Below are 21,299 nucleotides of genomic sequence, written 5' to 3'. Positions count from 1 at the left end.
CTTATAAAAAGCTCTTGCACTTTTGTCTATTCTTGCCCTGAATACTATAATGAAGTATCCCCAGGTATCGCTCAGGGCTCCCTCCCTTTTTTCATATTGATTTTAATATCTTACTGCTTACCTTTAAAGCCTTAAATGGACCTAAATACATCTGAGACTTATTGACCTGTTATATTCCCCCCGACCATTGAAATGCTGCTGCTTATTGTCACCAGCCCCCATCTTGTGAAGCTCTTTGCCCACTGAAGTCAGGAGCACCAAGTCTGTAGCTTCTTTCATATCCCACCTTGAAGCTCTCTTCTTTGTGTTAAAAGTGTTGTATGAATACTACTTTTATTGTTATATATATTAAATAGCAATATTATTGTATTTTATTGTTCTTATTACCACTTTCAGGATGTGAAAATTGGATAAAAAGTGAAATTAATAGCCCCTAAAAAAGGATTTTTATTCTTATCTCAGCCTAACTTGCTTCTGTTGTGTACAACAGTGCATGGATGCGTATACATTAAGTGTTTGTGTTTGTGTGTGTGTTGTGGTTTGCGATAAAAGTTGCTCCCTATTGTTTTACACTGGCAGGATATTAGAACCACCCACTTCCTGTGGTAGAGGTAGTGGAGGCACTGGATGCTCTCTTACAGAGGATGTGTGTGTTTGTGTGTTTATTATTTGGATCCTATGCATGGATTCATGTACACTAAGGCTGATGTTAATGAAGCTGTCTGGCAACTCTGGAACTGAGCAGATGTCGACAAACTTTGCTCCACTTTGTTGCAAATCTGATTAAACACGTCTTAAATGAAAGTCAAACCTGAGGAGCAAAGATCTTGTTTGAGGCCGGCACACTTGTGCGCATTTGATTAGAAATAATTTGATGAGTAATTCATTTGTAACTGACAACAGGAACTGTACAGCAATAGTGATGCTGTCCAAACAGGTTGTCTTCATACAAAATGTTTGTTACATCTCCAACTTGAATCTAAGAAGAGATTATTGCAATGTTTCTGCTCTATCTGCTATCTTAGCATCTTCTTTGATGACATCATAAGGTTTAGTTAATCTGTAGGGATTGTTGCTCCCTACAGAAATCACCACACAACAATTCTCTGCTCACGCAAGACAGAAGTTATTTTGTGTTTCGGCTACTGCGCATTAGATAGATGTGGGGATGTTTTATCATTCTAGTTTACAGGCGATCCTTTTGTTTCTACATGAGGTTTATAGGGATTTGAGTTGGCTTAACATTTAGCCTCATAGAAATGTGGATTCAAGGTGTGCATTTGATCAGAAACACATCATTTCTTGCCCTGATCTCATGGTTGTAGTTTTTTCCAGATGTTGTACTTTTAAAGGATGAATTTGCCAATTTGAAAGAAAGAAAGTTGAGACTTGATATTAGAGGTCTGTTATTGTTCTTCTTTCTATGTATTTCTTTTCTTTTTTTCTGTAAATATATATATATATATATATATATAAGATAGCTATATGAAGCGCCACGACTTTACTCACAGCCCAAAATTTGTGGTAACGCATTCAGAGGTGGTGCTGTATTAATGAAGATTATTTTTTTTAACTCCTATCTTTAATGGCTTGTCCTGCAGATAAAAGTCTTTCTGAAAATATATGTTTTGATTTCTGGTTCAAGTTTTTTTTTCTCAACTTTTTCTCCATTTTCTTGAAAACCTGTTTATTTTATCATCTCATCAGAAACCTCTAAACCAATCGTGGCAAAACGGACTCAGGATCATCCGGAGACTTAATGTTAAGTTTTGATTCTGCTCAAGTTTACAAGCCTTTCTGGAAACAGGTCGCTTTCTTTAACTTTCTTGAAAGCATTAAGGTTTCAAAGGGGCTCCCCTTTAAAACATCTTGCTTGTAGAAAGTATATATGCCATAGTTGGCTGAATGGATTTATCCAATCTCTCTTTGTGCTATTTAGGTCTCATGACATCTCATGACACAGTGAAATATGGTGGGCGTGGCTTATTACTATATATCTGCATTTCTACAGCATCCACCTTTCATCCTTAAATAAATCAAACTTTCATCAAAGAAAACTTAAATGTTTTAAGCACATCCACGAACTGGTGACAAATATTTGTCTCACACGGCAAACTATGGTCTAATCAGACATCTCTATCTATTGTAAGCCTGTTAAGTTTAAATTGAAAAATATATCGGTTTTGACGTCATTGCATTAGTTGTGGGAAGTAGTGAAGTAAACCCCAGTGGTGCTGCCAGTAATTCATGGCCCAAGGGAACATAAGAGGCCAGTGTTCGAATCCCTCAGAGGCCAAGTAAAAAATGAAGTAACAAGTTATGTATATGATATTTTTTTAGGTGTTCATCAATGTCAACAAATGCTGCTGGATAATGTTCTTGCACTTTGCATGGACCCTGTAGTTTTCCATTTCTTATTTTAATGGATGGTGGGAAAGACTTCTCTGACGTGAAGAGTGGCTTGTGTTCAATTAGTGCATCACTTTGCTTCCGAGAGAAGAACGTGGGATCAACAAGTCATCAACGGCAACGTTAGTGTCCCACAGAGACAATAAGCAAATATAAGGGGTAAGGCAGAGAGGAACTGAACTGCAAACTGACTCACTGAGCTGTCGGTTAGTGAAGCCATTAAGCTGGAGGATGCAATTCTCTGGACTCCTAATGTCTGGGATATTTCTCAGAGACACGGTTCACTTGCAATTTTATTCTCTTTCCACCGTTGGCTAATGTTATTTTAGAGGAGCAGGCATTGATTTGTATTTTGTAGCTAGTCCACTGGTTCCTTTGTGTGTGAATTGGCTGATCAGTCACAAGAAAGGGGACCAAGTCTATTTCAAGATCAGAGCTTCAGAGTTGGTTAAAGTTGCAGTGTGTAAAAATATCGGAGTAGAATTTATTCTATTGTTGAAAACTGCTTTTCTCGCAGTAAAAACGGCTTTGCTGAATGGATTTTTTACGTTTTTGAAAACTTGAAGGAATTACTTATATCTATCTATATATATATATCTATCTATATATCTATCTATATATATATATATATATATATATATATATCTGTCTGTCTGTGTAGGAGAATGGCCATATTTGTATCGACATTACACTTTAAGGGAGACATAAAAGGGGGCGGAGGAATCAGTGGTTGTAAATGCTATTTTGTGGGAAGCTTAAAAGGTGGAGGATCATACTTATATGCAAAGCGACATTAAAGTAGCAATAACACGAGGAGGTGGAGCACATTTGATAAAGGGAAACAAAGACTACAAGAATAAACAGCAGTGTAGCTTTTGCAAGCTTGAAATTGCTGATGAAGAATAAAGGCCTTGGAAATGTTGGTTGTTTTCATCTCTACGGGTAATTTAGCCTGAAATAGATGCAGTTTCTTGTTAGGTAGTGGGTGGATAGCATTTGATATGTTTTTTTCCAAGTTGACTGCTTGATCTCACTAATTGTTACAGACTCTTACTTCAAAGTCGGATCAAACTCCAGAATATGACTTAACTGTCTCTGTTTTCACCACTTCTTTTTGCCAAAGGTGACCTCCAACGGCCACAGTTTGCTGTTCTTCGGCATGAGAGAAGCCTCGTTTTACAGCAGGGGTCACACTGAGCTGCGAACACTGCCAGGTTCATCAAAGTCAGCTTGAACGATAATGATAGCAGATTTCCCTGCCGCGCTGCTTGGGATCACGATCAGATGTCACGCCAACTTCTTTCATCATGACTCGTTTTCCAAGTGTGAAATTGGCTTGCCCCTTTGACATCCTAACACAGCAACGTAGCATTACAGCTGTAAGAAATTCCCAACGGTGTGCGTGCACTATTATTTCTTTGGATTAGGAGGTGGCCTTTTACCTTCAGGTCCAACACATTGATCTCTCCTACCTGTATCATGGACTGAGCTGTTTTGTTGTTTGCTGAAGTGGTTGATTTCTCTTCTGAAAGTCTTGCTGCCCAATGTTTTTCAGCAGCTGTGATGAAAACATTTCTCCATCTTGTCAGCCATAGCTCCTCCCCTTTCATGTTCCCAGCTTAAAAGGGCCATTGATCGGTGTGGCAGTACATAGTGCTGTGATCAAGGCTAACTGGAAAGCAATCTGTAAAGAAGAGCAAAAGCTTTCAGTGTGAAATAACAGAAACCCCATCCCAAGCCTAATAAATCATAGTGGAGGGAAAGAAGGTTGTGGAAAAGGACTAAAGCTCAATTTCTCCTCTGTGATTTCCCAAAACTACTGCAACAAAGTCATTTAAATCAAGAATTTCACATTGTTTATCATTGGGAGGGTTGAATGTTTATGAATCTGCATACAAGTAGTTTAATTTCCAGAAAAACCTGCATCTCCTTTTCACTTGTCATGTCTGGTACGCTATACATAGCAATCAGGAATTCCTCTTAGGATTCAGCTTTATCACCACACATCTAAATAAGACAAGGTTTGTTTTTTTTTATTAACGCCTCAGATATGAAACTGAATGTTTTCCTGAAGCGTCTCTGTAGGTGCTCATCAAAGACGCAGCAGGAGCTTGTGTGCACAGCCTATTGCGATCGAGCTGTCCCCGCACCACTTCACACATCTAAATGTGCTGTACGTTTTCGCACATCACTGTGCAAGTAATGCTCATAGCTAGCGCACGTCATTTTCAAGGCCCGTATTGATTTCCACTACACTGATTTTACAAGACTATATGGTTCATGTGGCACTCAAGGTGAGAAGCTATTTATGGTGGCTTTGTTGGAGCAGAATATGCAGGGGGTTGGAGGTGTTAACAGCACAATGTATGTACAAGCTGTAAAGCACTTTGAATTACCTTGTGTACGAATTGTGCTCTATAAATAAAATTGCCTTGCCTATGTGTTTTTTTTTCTTCCTGTTTGTACCAAATGTGTTGCTGTTGTTTGTCATGTGTGCAATTTTTACTTATGCTCATAGGAAACATTTAAAATCCTCTGCAGAGGATTTCCCTTTACAGTCAGTGTTAGTCTCAGGCTGGCCCAGTTCTCACACAATCATGCCCCACAGCTTATTCTATCTGTCCATCGACAAGCTTGATCTTTCCACCAGCGAGCCAATCTAGCCTGCTGTGTGGGTACTGGCTCACAGTGTGTGAATCTGAGATGGGAGAGATAATGCTTGAGTATTTGTTTGGGTTTTGTGGGCTGATGGCAAGCTTTCTGATTGAAACACAATACGGGGCTCGCTAAAATATACAATCCTTTAGTGATAAAAGGCCCTCTTGCCTTTCTGCCTAATGCAACAATCTTTGATCTATCCACATGCAGATAATGCATTGTCTTAGGCTAGTTTTTTTTTTTTTTTTCTCTAGTAGAGCTACCTTTACATGTTAATAATAGCTCACGCAATTCTGCTGGGATCTGAGAACACGTCACTTGTTCCACACCTCCTCTGCTCGCCCGTCGTGCTTTACAGTAAGATCCATCTGAACTTGAGCAGGATTATGAAACGATCCCCTAGTGGCACTCACTGTGGTGCCCATTGATGCTGCCCCCCCACCGTCATTTTTCAGTTCCATCCACTGTGGCTAATTCTGCCTGCCTGCTCCCTTGGGCGTAATTGATCCTCATATCATTAGCCTTATGTGGATCTATCCTGGGAAACGCCCACTGTTTTACTGCTGGTCCTCATTCAGTGAACCATAGAGCCCAGTGAGCTCTTTGACTGTGCCTCTATGACAGGACCGCATGCAACAGTGGCTGTAATGTAAACTATTCTGCTATCTGCACAGGCAGGCCCGGCCTACAGATAGAGGCTCACTCACTGTTCAGTCCAAACATGGGGAGGAGGAAAAAGTGGAGCATGGCAGCACAGCTCCACTTTGCCTCAATAAGGGACCGCTTGGGCCCAAAGAAGAAGGGTGTTGAGGGTCTGTGTGTGAGCAGCCTGCTGGGCGTCTTCCAGTCCCACACCTGGCTGATTGGAGAGGAAGAGGTGGCCTTACTACTGGCTCACACCTCCTCACCTCGCTACAAGCACCACCGAGCTCACTCCCTGTCTCTCTCTTTCTGCTCCTCATCTGCAGATGGTGGGAGCGAGGACTTGGCAGACCCCCGCTCACCCGGTCTAGACCCTCATCTGAGCCACATTGGCCAAGGTAAGCGACTCCAGAATGAATTTTTGTCATAATGTTTTACTTAAACTAGAGAAGAGTCTGTAATCTTACTATCACAAAATACAGTTTTGCATGTTAGAACAATCTGTCCACCTCAGCGGCTGCTTTATTATGGAGTGAGCTGCTCGGGGTATGAGAGTATATTATGTGAGTGAATGAGAAGTTGCTGAAACCTTTACCTTCTCATTTCCTGGAATACCTTTCTCTTGACTACTCCCAGACTCAATTTCTGCTTTCTTATTGTTTCACTGAGGGGAGCCCATGGAGGCCTTGTTTGGTGGGCTGTATTTTACTCGACTTTATAGCAGGAGAGTCTAGGACTAGTGGAAATGAAGTAAAGAAGGAAGAAAACTGTATGAATTTTATGTTGTCTTGTAATTTTGTCTGTAAATCTGAGTTACTTCTTGGGGAAATAGGCTGTACACAACAGAGCGGAATGTCAGTGCTTTTCAGGGAATATTTGAGCAATTATAATCTCACGTTACCTTTTTTTTTTTTTTTCCTCCTCATGCATGTTTTGAACTGAGGACCTCGATGAGTAGGTGTTTGTGCTTATTTCGAGACATGGAGTGGCCCTTGTACGTGTCTCTTATCGCAATCTAAAATAAAACACCATCATTTCTGCCTAAGCGCTTTTGTTCTCTGAATTTTACCGCTGGACTGCGGCTGGTGTTCCCTCTCCACCCTTGTGATAAATTCAGGCTAAACCCTGAATCAGACCTTTTCACAGCAATATATTTCAACATGTCTTCCTCACTTCTTCAAGTAGAAAAGAATTTAATATTTGATGAGATTCTGTTTGAAAAGGTTCCAAATTTTGCATTTTATTGTATCTTTTGATTACTTTATGGTGAAGTGCCACACTTTCTCTACTTTTAAGGTGGATTATTGTTTAACAGTAGAATAATAGTCAGTTTTCTTCAGTTTTGGAATGCTTTTAAATTGTGTCGGATCTTTACTACCAATAATTGAAACCAGAATACCAAGTTACCCTTTGGTATTCACACCAGAGTCTGCATACATGTGGACGATTCCCATGCTGGGGGAAGTAACCACCACTCTGTTTTTGCTTTTACTGTGACATTCCCCCAGTGAATGGATGGACTGACTCCAGCACTACTGGAGCCACAGAGAAATGTGTGCGTGTGCGTTTGATATTCATTCCAAGTATTTTTATATTTGTGTTTTTGCATTGCAGCAGCCGATTGCTCCTTGCTAACCATCATCCAGGCTTCCTCTGGGACATGTAACGCCCCGGTGTCTGATAATGACTTCTTGTCTCACTGCTGCGGCGGTGATCTGATGCGAGACTGTAGCTTGACCAGTAGGTTTTACTGCACCGTCTGCAGGGAACCAAAGTGTCTGATTCCAAAATGGATGTTCTGTTTACAGACAGCAGGCTGTTTTTTTGGTGTACTCATAGTTGTGTTTGTGAAATTAAAAAAAAATCCCAAGTTGTCATAACTCTGAGAGAAACAGGGTAGATGAAAGATGGTGAGCGGTTCTTTATGCTCTGTAATTACGGCTCATTGTGTGTTTTATAAATGCTCTCTGATGGTCGTGACTGTGCTCTTTTTTTTTTTATGTGTCCAAACACATTTCAGGTGGTTAGAAAATCCTCCTTTATTATATAGAAATTGTGGGGTATTGTTTCACTGTGAGGCCAGAGCTTGCACAGGCTGTAGTTTATTGCGCTGAATGTAAAAGGCACATGCTGCCAGTGCCTTCAGGGCTGTTCTTACTTTTAGGTCATGCTGGTTTTTAAACTCAATACTGATGTTGCACTAATATCAGAATCCAGGGACCAGCCTGTGGTACTCCGCCCGATCTGAATGTAATATAATTTTTACAGCAGGTGAACAAATAAGGAGGAAAATATATATATATGTATAATATAATGAATATAGAAACAGATACCTTTGTTGAATATTGTGTCTTATATAATTTTTTTTATCCATTCCTCTATACTGTTAGTATTAAGAATGCAGCGTATAACCATGGACTCGGATGTAATTTCTGCTTTTTAAATGTCACCACCAGATATTTATCCATACTCTTTGTTTTCCTGGAGCCGACCCAGCCTCTCCCCTCACAGCTTTAGAGTGTTAATGAAATTTTAATGCTCAATTCAAAGCAGAGAAAAAGATCTCACACCCCACTGTGTTGCCTCCCGTCCTGCAGGTGGCAGCATAGAGAGCGACTGTGCCTTTGAAGGAGACTACGCCGTGCCCCCGCTGTCCATGACCGAGGGCATGCAGCACATTCGCATAATGGAGGGCGTGTCACGCTCTCTGCCCTCCTCCCCGCTGCTCACCCACCAGAGCATCGGTGTCAGGCTGCAGCCGATGAGGAAGCTCACAGGTAAAGACACTGCAGTCAGTGCAGAGAGTGAAAGATTTGAATAGGCTGATCCCTGTTGCCACATCTTCTGAAAAATAGGGCTTTGGAGGAAAATTACAGCCAGCATAGATGTGGGCTGAATCTGGTTCAACTTTGTATTAAATGCTTTTCCTGTGGCTGTCCTCCCCCATTGATTCATTGTACTAATATAGCCTCCCTTAATGCTTCACTGTACCACTTTGGGCACAGTGCCTAATCACAGAATCCTGCACACTGATTCAAGACAGATTTTGAGAGTTTTTAAGGGACTAAGTGGGAGGTAGTGGCACCCTGATGCTTGCTGATAAGCAGCAATCATTTACCGTATCACTTACCCAGTAAGTCTGAGTAGAAAACATAAAGCAGTGCTGAGCTCTGGCCTGCGGCAAACACGGCAATTTCCAATTCTTGTAATCACCGAAGTCTTACCTAACTGACACTGTCAAAAACAACTGATTGACTGCTAGATGTGGTTAGCTCTGCCCTTCTTCATTGCTTTTTTATCTCCCAGCGCTAATCGTTTCCTTCCACACTCATCTTTGACATTCAGAGAATGTGGAAAATTGCCTCCCCTCTGCTCCTCATTTACTGGATTATGAGACTGTGTCATGTTCTCTTTGCTTTCGTAACAAGGAAGCTGTGCGTTTGGCAGCGCGGACACCTGAACCACCCGTTGTACTGGATTTCAAAATGAAAAATGAAATCTTGACATTACAGCATCTCCCAATATCCGTGCAGCTTCCAAATAGATTTAGAGTAGGTGTGAAGAAGCTTCTTCTTGCAGTCACCACTAGGGCGCACCAGCCTCTCAGCTACCTCGGATCATTAACTATTTCAGTAGGCCAGAGGGACTGTGATTTTTACATCATACAGAATGATTTATGGCCTCGCATGGTCATCCAAACTCTGTCTTTTAAAGAGGACACAGCATCATTTTCCCTCATTTTAAGTGGGAGTGCAGCCGTGCCGCAGAGGGATCTGGCTCAAGTTGTTTCTGAGGGGATGAGGCTCAAGAATTAGATCTCAGAACAAGCCAGTTTTATCAGGTCAATTCACCCTTTTCTACTGGCTGTTCTAGGAGCCATCTTTACCTGTGCTATTTCAGGCAGGTTCAGCCTGATTCAGTAGCTCCACTTTCATCTGTGTGAATCAAAGTGAATTCTTAAGAGCCTTGGCATGTACGTGAATGTGTAAACACCTGTGTGTGTGTGTGTGTGTGTGTGTGTGTGTGTGTGTGTGTGTATGCGCTTGTGTTGTTGACAGCCAAGAATATCTTGATTAATGATGTGCAGTGCTGTCTCATTTGTTCTATTCTTTTTCCATGGCTGACACAGGGAGAGGCCTCTTTGCCGTATTGTTGAACATGTCATTATTTGTCTTGATATATTATACCAGCCAGGTGCTGCGGCTGCTGCCTGCTGTGAGGGCTCCTTTACATTTTTAGCTTAGGATTTAAGTCTCAAAAACACTGCGTCCTTTTTAAGATTGTATAATCTTTCAGGTGTAGAAATGCATCGAAGTTGTGTCTTTTTTGTTGTTGTTTTTATAAACCTTTTCATAATAAGTCCACTTTCACTTTTTTTCATATTTCACATTGTTTTCTAAAATAGGACGCCTGAACTGCCTGAAATGCCTTGTTTATAGTGTAGGCTTTCCTTCTTTTACTTGATGGCATCACCATGTAACACATTTGCATAATAGCTGCCTAGAGGCATGTTTGTCATGCTCTGAACAAAAAACGGCCAGCGTTGGGTATAGCTATGTGTTCCAGATATAACATCTGGCAGGATTAGCTTTCCCGCCTTGATCCTTGCAGATTTATGTCTGTGACATCGAACATTGTTTCATATTGACTTGATTTGTTTGAGCAGTTCATTTTTATTAATTGTCATTATTAAATAATTAAAGCTACCTTAAGATATTGTAAGAATCCTTCCCATCAATGTTTATTCATCAGATCGGAAGAAGGAACTTTGCAGCAGTTCTGCTCTTGCTTCACCTCATCTGACCAAATGACAACGTATGCAAATGGCCCGAGGTGCCCGCTGTCCTTCAAGTCCTCCTAGGCCCGTGTCTGCTCTCCAGTGGCATCGAGCAGCAGATTTTGCTCAGGCACAATCACCCCGGCTTTCTCACCCTTTAATTAATTCAACTCAGCACCACATCCGGCACAGCTTGACGGTATCAGCTTGAGAGTGGTGTTGGCGTCACAAGCCAGAACCTCTTCCATGCCGGAGATGGCAGAGGTGAGGGGAGGAGTGATGGCAGAGGAATGCACCGGAGAGCAGCAGGTCTAAAAGCTGCAGCGCTTTCATCCCTCTTGGTGGCCTCCGTCAACTACGGCCACTCTCCGCCCTCCCACGTACTCCCTGATTGGCCTTGGGAAGGGAAAAGGGGGATGTTGGTTAGGATTTGAGTTATTCAATCTCAAGGTTCTGATTGAGAGAAAAGGCATTGAAAGCACTGACCTTTTTAAAGAATCATCGAATTTCTGATTTAATCCCCTTCTGCTTGCTTGAAGACTCTCAAGGGGGCCTTTGGATGCTCTCAGGGTCAATTTATGAAACAGATTTGTAAGGAATGAGACATAATATTCACTCAGGGTTTACTCATTCCACAGATTTATTTAGCCAGCAGACATTGCTGCTTTTTTTTTGTGGATATTAAAATAATCCGCATTTGGCAAAAAAAAAGAGAGATATTTGGAAGAGAACATCGGATATTGTCTGATAATAGATCTGATAAGAAATAAAAGTCTGGCATAAATTAATTAGTGTTAATATCATAGTATTGTATGCACATGCAAGTAAGTAAAACAGCATTTTTATATGATGTTTACTTGAATAGCTCTTTACTTCCAATGGTGCAATGAAAACAAACTTTGTACTAATGCATGATAGTATTGTAACAGCACATAGATAGTTTCAACTGAAATATCATCACATCGAATATCGGCAAACATGAAAATAAATCTGGCAAATTGAAATTGAGTGGGGCATCATGATGAAAACAGGCATAACGATACGCTGTGTCCAAAACAAACTGGAGATACTGGAAAAATAGGTCTGTAGGTTCTGTTTATAACAATGCATTATACTTTATTATAATAAAATGATATAGTAGTTGCAGCTGTCAAAAAAAAAGATTGTATCATCCTACAAATCAAATCAAATCAAACTTTATTTATATAGCAGTTTTCATTCTAAAAAGCAGCACAAAGTGCTTTACATAACAAAATCAATAATCAAATCAATTCATGCTTAAACTCACACACAACATCACATTGACAACCACACTGAACACATACAACCCCCCTCCATCCCCCAATAAGTGTTATGTTTAGGTCTGACATATGGAGTGAAATACTCATGAGGTACAAGTACCTCGTATTTATTTCAAGTTAATGCACTCAGTTGCTAACCCTTTGATCGCGACCAGATTTTTGTACATTCCTTTGTCTTGATGCACATTTAACTGATTTCTCAGTGTTTGTTTTTTATTTTTAGTCCACAATTGTCTTAGAATATTATCTCATAATGATACCTCGGTGGCTCATTGTTATGAGCTGTAATCACTGATTTACTTATTTGTTCTCAGTCAAGTGTCGGGCCCACCAAAGATGTCGCCCCAGCTGATTGATTGGCTCCTCTCCTCTCAGAGTCATTTTAACGTAATTATTTCAACATCTATCTGCCGATTACACTGCTTTCCACCAATTAATGGCTGCAATCAATACAATTGCTGCCTCCCCATGGATTTCCATGTAAATGTAGAAAATTGCATTTGGCATTAAAACTAGAGAAAAGCTTTAATTCAATTATATCACCTAATTTTTATCCCACTCTAGCTGCAGCTGGGACAGTAATATGAGTGAATCTAAAATCTGTTGCTTCTCTGGTGCTTTCAGTATTAAAATATTATGTAAATATATGTAGATATACTGTACTAAGCTAGGTTAAATACTAAATGGTCATTGATGTAGACAAACAGATACACAACAGTAGTGTCAGGACTTACAGAGCACAGCGTGCAGAACGGCATACTCAAGTTTTATAGCTCACCGTGTGGGTGGTCCTGAGGGATCCACATTAAAACAGTTGAGCTCTGTTGAATTAGCTACTTCTGATGAATGCTGCGTCCCCCCCCCCCCCCCCCCCCGGGTCTGTTTATTTGTTGGGTGCTATTTTGGACTTTCCAAAAAGAGATGACAGGATCATTTGTAGGGAGATGTTGTTGAAGGTGCAATGGTCTTGTGTTTTTCTGAATGCAGAATCACAGAAACAACATTTGGTGTGTTTTTGTTAGCTTAAAAAGGGTTGTTTACTTCTACATAGCTCATAGGCCCTCCTCCTTGCTGTCTGCCATGCCTAGAGTGGCCTTACATTCACTTCATATGAGCACACCAGTGTATATCTGTTTAGATGTAAAATTCACATGAATTATATCAGTAATTTAGAAAGTTTATCTTTAGAAACTGTTTCTGATTCATGAAGATGTACGTAAAACGAGTTGTATTGCTAGATGGCATTCATGTCTACAAATGGAAATAAAAATTACTGAAAAAACATCAACTAAATAGCCTACAGCTATACGTCTGCTCCACCCCTGTGCCACGGTCCACCACTATGGTGTATTTGCTGGGTGCAGTGCACCATCTTTTCCACTGGATTTTTAGTGTTTGCTTTCCCAAATCAAACACTCAAGAATTCGTTGCTTTTCTTTGTGTTTTATCATCGTAAAGCAGAATATGTCACCACCAGAGTTTCTGCGGTTGTCATTGATTTGTAGATTTTAGTCTAAACTTTTTGTCCATTTCAACATGAAAGCTGGGGGGTTCATAATGCAGCTTTGGTAGAAGTATTGCAGGAGTCATGATAATTAAAAGGGTTAAAAAAAAAAGAAAAGAAAAGAAAGTATTGCTGGCAAAATATAATTAAAGTATCAGGGTAAGATTATGGAGAGTCAGCCCTTCAAAGAGATTGATTCTACATGTCTGTGGAATTCTGCTGCAGGAATGCAACACAATCCTCCAGGAAGATATTTCCTTCTTCTGTGTTTCGATGGTGTTGGCCGAGAGCCATCTAACACCTAGAATTCTCTAATAGGTGTTCGGTTGGTTTGAGACCTTGTGGCTCTGCAGAAGGTAGCGTATGATTGACATCATTTTCATATGCAACAAAGATTTGGAGTATTTTGGAGTTTCTGAGTGCTGGTGGGTTCACACTAAATGACTGATCGGTGGCAGGAGGTCACACACTACACGATTTTTCATCAGAATCATTCCTGATGCATAAAAATGATCTTTATCAAGCAGTTACAACCGTTAATGTCCCATTATTATGCAAGTAACTGCTAGTGATTCAGTCTGTTTTGGTCACCTGGTTGTTGAAAAGAACTGGCTGCCTCTCTTCACGCCTCCTTTTCTCTTGTGGCTCATACGATATTGCATGTTGGGAAATATAAAAGAGGCATCAGTGTTCCTGGCACCATGCAACCAAATTCTGCTCAGTTTCCTGAGCCCAAGCAGACTCTACCCTCGTCTCTATCTTCCCTTTCACGCATGTTGCATATTTGTTTGTTGTATTTTTCCTCTGACTTTCTCCCTCTTGTGTCCCCTCACCCTGTCACTTGCACACTTTCCCCATTTCCTCGCTAACACCTCAATGTAATGGCTCCTCCTACATAGATTCCTTCAAATACTTGCATGCTAGATATTCAGTCTGCGACATGTCAAGGAGCCTCACAAATGATGAAGCATTGACGCAGTTAAATTCTTGTAGTGTAAATCTGGCTTTCGAATAACCGCGTATCAGTCGTTTCTTTTTAGGGGATCCTTGGAGCCAAACCAAATGCATAACAGAGCCACTGGATCTTCTCTTTATAAGGCTCAATGATTCAGGTTTTCGATTTAAAATCCATCTTTTTATGTGCAAAACTCAAGCTGTAAAGCTGTGGAATACATTTAGTGCAATCAAAAAGTTCATTTAAACCGTTTCATTAATGAACTTTTGGAAAAAACAACAATGCATGTAACTGTCTTAATTACTTAATGTCCCCTGGATCCCCTGTTTTCTGAACAATATCATGAGCAAGCTTCTCCATTAAGTCATGAGTCAAACCTGCAATGCACCATGCCTCGAGGCATTTTGTGATAGTTTATACATTTCAACTTGTTTTTAGAAACAGAGCCTAACGTCTGGGACATCGCAATCCCTCAGTCTCCAAATGCATCCTCAGCCAACCTCATATGAGTTTGGCCAAGGATTGTTATTTTATGATACAACTTCTATCCTCTGTGCATTTTAGGGCATCACAATCTCCACACTTCCTGAGCCAACATTGCACCTTGTGTAAATTGTTCTTCAATTATTGTCATTATTTCTTCCCTCAGACCATCCCCGCCGCTGCAGACCCAGCAAATAATTTGTTCGGCTGAAAGGAAATGTGACATTTTCAGCTCCACTGTCACAGGTGACAAATAAAGAGTGAAGGTTAAGAGTAGAGATGGGTAATTGAAATGTAAGTATGATGCCCTCCGGAGGGGCATTACAGAACCAGCCAGGATTAGAAGCTGCGACAGAAATACTTCTAATGTCAGACACAAGACAGACAGTCTGACTGTATGAGGGATTTATATAATGTCAAATACAAACATCAGTTTTTTCACACTGTCATAGAGTAAAAAGAACAGACTGATCGCAGCAGAAAAAAAGAAAATATGTCTTCTTCTTTCTTCTTGTTTATATGTGGATTCTTTGGCATATCTGATACAATTTGAAATTCCACCATAAGACAGCAGATCTTAAGGATTTTTGGGGGTGATTTGGGAAATTACAGAAAATAAAGTGAAGGTCTTATTATGGAAACTAGAACTCAGGGAACGTGTTATCCTGCCTCTGGCACAAAAGCTTTAGGAGCTGTTGTTTTTATAGTTTGAATATGTCCCTCACTTCTTCCTCAATATAAACGGGGCCTCCTGAGGATGCATGGATGACTGGCTTGATGGATGGATGGATTGATTCATGGAAAGATTGACTGATGGATGGATCGTGTTAATCTTTGAGCTTTAGAGATGCTGTAAGATAGATTTTGTTGGCAGTGGATTCAACCTGACTTGCTGTTTTACCCTTTAACTAAGATAGGTGACAGCTGGCTACGGCCTCGTATTTGACAGATACTTTAAGATCTTCCTATTGATTTCTTTCTTTTTTCTTTTTTTTTTAATCAAAAGGCATATAAGCAGTTTTATTCATTATGTTTCCCACTGCAACCTTAAGCTTTAATATTGCAATATTTTGAACATTTATACAGCAGCTAATAGCAGACAACTATTAGCAATTTAAAGATGTATCAATGTAGCCTAACAATGTTCCTACCTGTGTTCGTCAGAACACTTACAGACGGCGTATGTCTCAACCCATTCAGATCAGATTCAAGACTGTCACACAAACGATTTTTCTTATATTGACAAACTATAGGATACTGATGACCATTTACAATAAAAGTGTAGGGTTTAACTTCTCAAAAGATTGTTTTCTTATTTCTAATGTTTATAGTTCGTTTATAGACTGGGAATTCTTTGTGTGGACAGTTTTGGACTGCACAGGTTTTAGAATGCAGCATTGAACAAAGTCTTAGCTCTTAATGGGTTCATTTAAGCGCTTAAGTGTTTTGTGTTGTGGCATTCGGTCTGGCTGAACATGCAGGTCAGTGCATGTGAGTGTGTGCAGTGCAGACTGGAGTGGGCGAACTTCCGGATTTTTCTAGAGATCTCGAAGCTGCATGACGGGCTCCAAGCTGTGTTTCTCTTTCGGTGTTGGCTCTGTCTTTGTTGCAATGACACTTACTGGTGTTCCAACGCTGTATATTTGACCTTTAAATGTTGCATTGTAGATGGGAGACAGTCAGAGTTGAAGATATGTGTTTTTTTTCCCTTATGAAAATACCATGACATGAACTTACATCGTTGACTACGGGTGTTAGTTCCTCATTAAAATAAGTAAGCAGAAGGAAACTGGATGGATCTCTCTTCTCCCTCACCACTCATCTTTATCTTTTATATAAATACAGAAAAAAGACAGAGAGAAAAAAAACAATAACAAAAATGAAAAAAATATGACGTTAAAGTATATTCACAAGATTCACATTGTTTTAAAAGCATATGTAAACCAAAAATCAAACCAAAGATGATCTCATGGTGACTACAGATCGTAAGAAAAATACTTTTCAATAAAGTCAACACTTTTGGTGTTTCTTGATGTGTCCACTTCTTTAGCTAATGTAGCTGCCTTTTTTTTAATGATACAATTAGAGATGTATGGAACTCGCTTCATTATTTTACTTGTCTCTACCGTAGCAAATTGCCTACGGTACACTCATGCCACAGATCTTTCAGATGATGCACAAAGTATGGCATTCTCAAAGTTTGACCTGTAACTGTAGCACATCTTTAAGGCTTGTCGGTAACATTTTCAGAGGGTTGGAGGTGTCACTCTGGGGAAATAAGTGTGACTGAAGGAGATTAATAAGATACAGGAGTGCAGGCTTTCAACCTAACGGATGCCGACCCCCAAACAAAAGTAAAGGCGGTGCTCAATAAAGTGGCACCCCAGTAGGTTTGAACCTCTAAATAGCCATAAAACATGGCTGCAGCTGTACAAATAGAGTTTCAAGGGTAAAACAAGGACAGACAGGGATGCCTTTACCCAAGAGGTGAATTGAGTCGGCTTTCTAGAAACCCTTGTTTCTATTAAATAATAACTACTGCTCTTGTTTTTCGCTGCTTGTAATCTGATGTGTGCCCAAAGCTTTGTCCACGAACAGCAAAACTGTATCCCTTTAATAACGCCCTCCCTTTTTTTTTTTTATGCCATTTTCTTCCCTGCCTCAATACCCACCCTTCTCCTCCCCCTCCTTTTGCTCTGCGGTTGCTATGACAACAGCAGCACTGCACCATTCATCTGCTGGAGACCTGAGCTCCTGTTCCTGTAGAGAGAGCGCGCCTCTCACATCTATACATAACACACTAAGCGCTAATGCAGTCACGGAGGGGAATGAGGAGCTCACCTATCTCCACACACAAAGGAAAAGCTCCCTGGACTGTGAACTCCTTTTGTTTTGCTTAATTCTTTTTTTTTTTTTTTCTTAGAGCTGAAGGTTTCGGTCACCTGTCAGCTCTTGGTACGTGCTGCCATCACAGAGTTGTCACCTCTGTGTCTCCCTCGTTCCCCAGTGACACAGTGACTACTGCGTTCTTTCTTTCTCCTTATCCCTCTCTTTCCGCCCCCTCCTCCTCCTCTCGCTCTTCCCGTCACTGCCATATCTGCCTGGCTCTGTATCATTTGCTGCGCCTTAACCGAGCGAGCCGCATCGTCACTGAAACCTGTGGAGATTTCTTCAGAGAGCAAGCGAGTGAAGAGAGACTGAGAGCTTCTGTACCTCTGCACTTTTCCTCCCCTGCCTCGCTGCAGGTGTTTTGCTTTTCCCGTTTTCTTTCTTCTTCTGTCCCTCCTTATTTTTGATGAACTGGTCATCGTTCAGGGAGGAAGGACTGCTTGTGTCGCTGGAAGGGGAAGGAAGGGAGCTGGTTCCGTACTCCAGCCTTCAGGAATGCGAGATCTGGTTTGAGAATGGTGAGCTCAGCCACACCCTCCTCTGCTTGTTCCATTCCTCCATCTGTGCCTGCAAACTGCCCCCTTCTCTCACCTGCTGCTCCACCTTTGCTCTGCCAGAGTCTGTCTGCTTTCTTATCTCCCAACTGGAGCACCTGACCACTGGCTTGACTGATGTTTGTAAAGGCATTAAGCTAAGGGGAGGAGAGCAAGAAAAAGTAGTTTCTTTCTATGAAGTGCTGCATTTGTCAGAAGGCTGAACTCTAATCACAGTGTGGGCTTGAGGGCCTGTGAATCAACCAGAGTGTGATCATGTAAGTGTTTTTTCGTGGCGAGCTGGTCTGTTTCATGCGCCAGCGTGGGTGAGCATTCAATTGTCTTTGAGTGTGTGTGTGTATGTATATGTCTTTTGGAGTGTGTGTGTGTGTGTGTATGTATATGTCTTTTGGAGTGTGTGTGTGTGTGTGTGTGTGTGTGTGTCTAAGCACAAGCTGTGGGCGGTTAATGGTGCTTGCTCTATCTGATGTGTGTCTCACTGTTCCTTCCAGAGCACAGCATCGTACGTAGCCTATGATTGCATAAATATCTAGAAGTTGGTGGGGATTGGAATAGTTTTTTTCCTCTCACCGTGCAGTGAGCGGCAGCTTGTTGTCATGTACCAGAATCACCCTGTCGTATGCTGGGACATGGTTCCTCCTTTTAGTTCCAGTGCTGCAGGCCTCCTGCCTCTCGGGCTTATCCCAAGGGATTGTTAGCTGGTGTGTGAACAAAACAAAATGTCTCAATAACACTTGTCTGCCAGAAAAAAAAACACAAGCACCCTATCAGCAGCTGCTATTGCTGGTCTCAGGTGAGTGCTTTTTGATGAGGCGCCTACAGCCGGTTTTCACACCAATTAGTATCACCACCTGGAGAGTACTTTGATTTACGTACTTTGTCAGCTGTCATTCATATGCCATGAGGCAATGACACTGGTAATCTCAATTTCAGGGTTTCTGAATACCCTTGTTTGTCTCTATTGTGGGAAAATGTTCGTGGCCTTAGGACTCCTCTTGATGCTATTTGGACGGAGCACATCCCTCCACTGGACATGACACAGTGACTTATTGATGATTGTCTGACAAGAAGTTTAATTCGCTTAGAAAATCTGAAGACAGACACAGATGCTACTTTGAGGCTTGTAATTGAAGTTGTGGCCCACACTAATTGAAAGTACCCAGAGAAAACGTGTATTACATTATAGCTTGTGATGTGATACAGTTTGTTTTCCAAGGCTTTTGCCATCATTACATTTTTTTGTAATATATGTCCAATATTTATTCACAAGACAATTCAGTCAGTTCTGACTTTGAATTGTGGCTCTCTCAATTTGTTTGGCCCTTTTATTTCGGTATTAAAAGCCATGCATCTTCTCCAGTGCATCAGAGTGGTATTGATTTATATAATTGCTCAATTTCCCTCCTGTGCCATCCTTTGAAGGTGTGTCAAGCAAATGCCTTGTAAGCCTAAAATAATTTATGAAAGAGCACTGACAGACTGTCTAGAAGTCAGCCTCCTTGGATCATACTTTAAAGGGACACTATGTAATAAATTAAGTCATTTATTAGCTCAAATCAACATATTCATTCATAAGTTAGTCCTCATTGGTGTAAAATGATCTCTGTCAAAAATCTCACTTATCCTCCTGAGTGAAGAATAACTTGTCTGTATCTACATAGAGCAGGTAAGCTCTATGGAGGCTGCCATGTCCTTCCGCTCTATGAAAAATGACGAAGTGCCGAGAGGGACATAAAGCACTTCGAATCGCGATTTCCCCACCAGGCCTACAAGCAGAAATGACGTCATTGTGACGTCATTTCCGCCAAATGGCTTATTACAGCCGCTAATGCTAAATAGATTTTATTCCTTGGCACATATGTCTTTGTGTTCATTAGCTTTCTTTTTGTAAGTGCATCATCTTCTTCTTCTTTTTATTATTATTCCTATGCTCCCCCTGGATATCTTCTTTTTGGCGTTATGCTCACATTTGTAAACTGTTATTTTGTTGATTTACTAATAAAGTTTAAAAAAAAAAAAAAAATGCTAAATAGATTTTATCTCGTAAATGATCCCACTAATAATGCATTGATTGTTACCAAACTTCTGCCGTAGTACACATAGGCTCTTAGCTCACAAAACGAGGCATTAGAAAGTTTGTAAGTTTACCGGGAGTTTATTTACCGCTGCTAATGCTCCTATTGCTAACACAGGCTAATGCTAACGCTGCGTCAACGTCACTTCCGGTAACTCCCGGAATATGACTAATTGCATTGCTTGCACACCAAAGGAGATGTTATGTTATCTGACATGTTATCTGTCATCTGTATTCATAGTGTTGTTGTATGTGTGTTATATAATCCTTTGTACTGTGTGTCTTGATTTCTTTTTGTTTGTATGGACCTTGAGTCTGAAGCTATAGCTTCTTGAATCTTGACACATTCCGCTTGCCGTAGTTCAAGAAGTTGCAGCGCACATTTGAAAACGTGAGGCGCTAGAGAGCAAATTCATTCAACTTTGCAAAATAAAATTGCACCACTAGATGGGGGAAGAAATTACATAGTGTCCCTTTAACCTTACACATTAAATTTACCCTGGCTGGAATGCTATTCAGTTCCTCTGAGGGTAATTGTGTTGTTCGATTTCCAGTTCTGTTTTGTTTTTAGATTTTAGATTCTGTTTGGATTTTCCCCATGCAGCAATAGGCCTATTTTAACAGAGTGACTCTATTGGCAGTTGGGCACGCTAAGTGTTTCGCATGACACTCCAGTCATAAATCAAGCACTGACGGCAACACTGATCTTCAAGTCCCTCGCTTTGTTTCTCATTCTGAAAGTTTAGAAGAGGAATTTAATTGAGTTGACTTATGTGTTGTTCTTGTCCTCTACTGTCTTTCCACCCTCAGAAAACGAGTCATTTTGCAGACAAGCTGCACATCTGGTCTTCAAGAAATGAATTGTTGCTTTTAACTGCTATCTAACTTGCATCTTGAATCAGATTTACTTTTCTTTTATGATTAGAAATGTTGTTTGTGTCAAAAATAGCAATGAAGTCTGAGGCACAGTTAAAAGGACAGAACTACTGAGAAGCCAGCCTCTGATCTTGCTGACGATAAGCCAGTTTTGGTAAGTGATGGGCCAGTGGTGAG

At 40.7% G+C, this 21,299-nt stretch overlaps 1 protein-coding gene across 7 annotated transcripts in view; it reads left to right on the top strand.

The window, feature by feature from the left end:
* Nucleotides 1-21,299, top strand: part of tanc2b (tetratricopeptide repeat, ankyrin repeat and coiled-coil containing 2b) — a 155,748-nt gene that overhangs the window by 75,783 nt on the left and 58,666 nt on the right. For 5 of the 7 annotated variants that reach the window (XM_075457335.1, XM_075457337.1, XM_075457336.1 and 2 more), the window contains 2 exons: nt 6,036-6,107; nt 8,307-8,486. In XM_075457335.1, coding sequence (XP_075313450.1) covers nt 6,036-6,107; nt 8,307-8,486 — 252 coding nt within the window. Of the gene's footprint in view, nt 1-6,035; nt 6,108-8,306; nt 8,487-17,534; nt 18,137-21,299 lie in introns of those variants that run through there. The other 2 variants (XM_075457340.1, XM_075457339.1) reach the window with 1 other exon arrangement.

This window comes from Odontesthes bonariensis, chromosome 23 (assembly GCF_027942865.1).
Source record: "Odontesthes bonariensis isolate fOdoBon6 chromosome 23, fOdoBon6.hap1, whole genome shotgun sequence".
NCBI classification, from domain to species: Eukaryota; Metazoa; Chordata; class Actinopteri; order Atheriniformes; family Atherinopsidae; genus Odontesthes; species Odontesthes bonariensis.
The sequence above is the reverse complement of the archived record's forward strand: the minus strand, read 5'-3'. Positions and strand labels throughout refer to the sequence as shown.